General features: G+C 42.4%; 1 protein-coding gene across 4 annotated transcripts in view; it reads right to left on the minus strand.

Annotated features, from left to right (window-relative positions):
- The window catches only part of Me2 (malic enzyme 2), a 50,924-nt gene that overhangs the window by 28,501 nt on the left and 19,934 nt on the right, over window positions 1-2,489 (minus strand). For all 4 annotated transcript variants that reach the window (XM_031366008.1, XM_031366009.1, XM_031366007.1 and 1 more), the window contains exons 6-7: window positions 1,514-1,675; window positions 1,182-1,285 (exon numbers count right to left, since the gene is read on the minus strand). In XM_031366008.1, the coding sequence (XP_031221868.1) occupies window positions 1,182-1,285; window positions 1,514-1,675 (266 nt within the window). The remainder of the gene's footprint in view (window positions 1-1,181; window positions 1,286-1,513; window positions 1,676-2,489) is intronic.

Below are 2,489 nucleotides of genomic sequence, written 5' to 3' on the forward strand. Positions count from 1 at the left end.
ACCACAGACACACACACACACACACACATACACAGAGAGAGATCACAGACACACACACAGACACACACACACAGACCACAGACACACACACACAGACCACAGACACACACACACACACACACACACACAAAGATCACAGACACACACACAGATCACAGACAGGCCAGAGAGATGAAGAGTCTGAGTTTTAATTTATGGCTATAGAAAACCACTGAGAAAAAAATATGTATGGTAATGCCTATTTTACAAGATTAACCCTAGTATTAGATGGAAATTAACTAGAGAGAAACCGGAGAAGGGTTTATAGGAAGCCAGGAGAGAGAAAGAAGGCTGTGGTTACAGAAGACACACACTTAGGAGGCATGCAAACGTATACCAGCCGATTCTGAGGAAGAGCTGGTGGCATGGATGGCTGGTGAAGAAGAACCACAAATAGCACCAAGATTAAGGGTCTGGCAATGAGTGAACACTTCCGCCATTGTTAGCACTTAGGGATACAGAGGCAGGCTGTTGGGAAAGAATTCCATTGGAGACAGAAACAGGATGTTGTAACAGAATTCCTCAAGGCGGGATAGCCCAGCAGCTGGAAGTGCAGGGGCCACACGGTGCTTTGAGTCACATGTATGAAGGCCACAATTTATGAATAAGATCACATGCAAGAACTGACAGTCTAGCTCAGTCATCCAGTGCTTGTCTATCATGTATGAGGCCCTGGATTCCATCCCCAGGACAGCATGCCATAAATATATGCATAAATAGAGGATCCATTCATGAGGACCTAGGTAAAGTGCTTGTCAAGCAAGCCTGGCACCCTGAGTTCAACCTATAGAAAGGTAGACAGAGACAACAGTCTCCACAAAGGTGTCCTCAGGCCTCCCCGTGCATACCAGAACACACATGCACACACCTCCAGTAAATAAATAAATAAACAGGTCTAAGAAAACAGGCCCAAGTAAGATGTCAAAGCTGCAGGAGAGCTCTGGTGGGCTGGTGGGAATGAGGTAGGCCATGGAAGATTTCTGGGAGGGATGCACTGGGAAAGTTTAGGAGCGGTGAGTGCAAACTTCCTTCAGGATGTCAGGTAATCCCAGCCAGCAATGCAGAACAGAAGCATGAAAAAGCCCGCAGCTTAACCCTTCCCTTCCACAGGTTCTTCCACATCCACCAGCTTCATGGGATACCTGTCAGTGATCGCCTTCATAAACTCATCCATCAGATCATCATAAAGCGGGGAACGATCTCGCTTCTGATACAAGCCCATATAAAATGGATCTTTTAATAGTGTCTATATAAGAAACCAAATGCAAAAATACAGTCTTTTATTATATTTATTTACATTAAACATATAAGATAACATCTTTAAGAAACTTAATAGACTTAATTCAGTTATTTATATAAACGTTAAAAACCAAGCTTAAGAAAAAGATTAACATCTAAAATGACAAGATCTTTCCCCCTTAATAAACCATTTGCAAGCGGGCGGGCCGGGCGGGAAGGGGAAAGGCGCACTCACCATGTTATCGGTGCCCACGTCGATGCACACAGGCAGGCACTTCTCAGGCTGTATCCCTGCACACGCGGTGTACAGACACAGCTTCCCTACTGGAATCCCCATTCCATAGACACCCAAATCTCCAAGACCTAGGATCCTCTCTCCATCAGTCACCACAACAGCCTTTATTATAAACAAAATAAAACAAAACGTGAATTAAAAGCTGCCAAAAGTAGGACGGTGATGAGGTGACTTTTAAAAAAGATGGATTCTTGTGCTATATTTCTACTCTCACTTACAAAGGAAGGATCATTAGTCTAGTTTCCAGAATAACCCACGGAGCATACTTAAACCAGGCTGCTGTCTAGTATGAGGTAATGAAAGAGAATTAGATGTTTTCCGTCTGACTTTAATTGGAAATACAATGAGGGGACAGAAGGACCAATTCAAGTATTCTTTCCATACACTAAACATGGGAGAAGTAAATTAAAGTCTGAGGTTACCACAATAAGAAGTCTAGAAATAAAAAGTATGCTCTACTTAAACCTGGGACAATCAGAGAAACCTTAGCCACAGTAGGCAGAAAACAACATAAATTTGTAAAATACATATACCTACACATGAGGTTGAAAAATAATATTGTAAATTTCGTTGTTTTATCAAATTTTTCCTAAACTCTCTGAACTAATGATTTTGGAAGGACTGGGGGGGAGGGGGTAGTGTAATATTTAGGACAAGCTGGCCTAGAATTCCTTGTATCGAAGGATCACATGATCCTTCTGCTTCCACCTTGAAAACGTGCTGGCATTGCCTCTGGCTGAGCTCATGGTTCATCATGGTTTACTCTAGTAAAGAAGACGTTCATAATAAAGGCAGCAAGACTGCTGTGGTGACAAGCACAAAGCTACCCAAAGATCTTTAAAAACGTTATTCAGTTTGCTTCATGAAAACAGTTACACTGACCCTGGCCTGTATTTGCTACATGAAAAACTCTTTT

The sequence above is a fragment of the Mastomys coucha genome, unplaced genomic scaffold (genome assembly GCF_008632895.1).
Source record: "Mastomys coucha isolate ucsf_1 unplaced genomic scaffold, UCSF_Mcou_1 pScaffold13, whole genome shotgun sequence".
Classification (NCBI taxonomy): domain Eukaryota; kingdom Metazoa; phylum Chordata; class Mammalia; order Rodentia; family Muridae; genus Mastomys; species Mastomys coucha.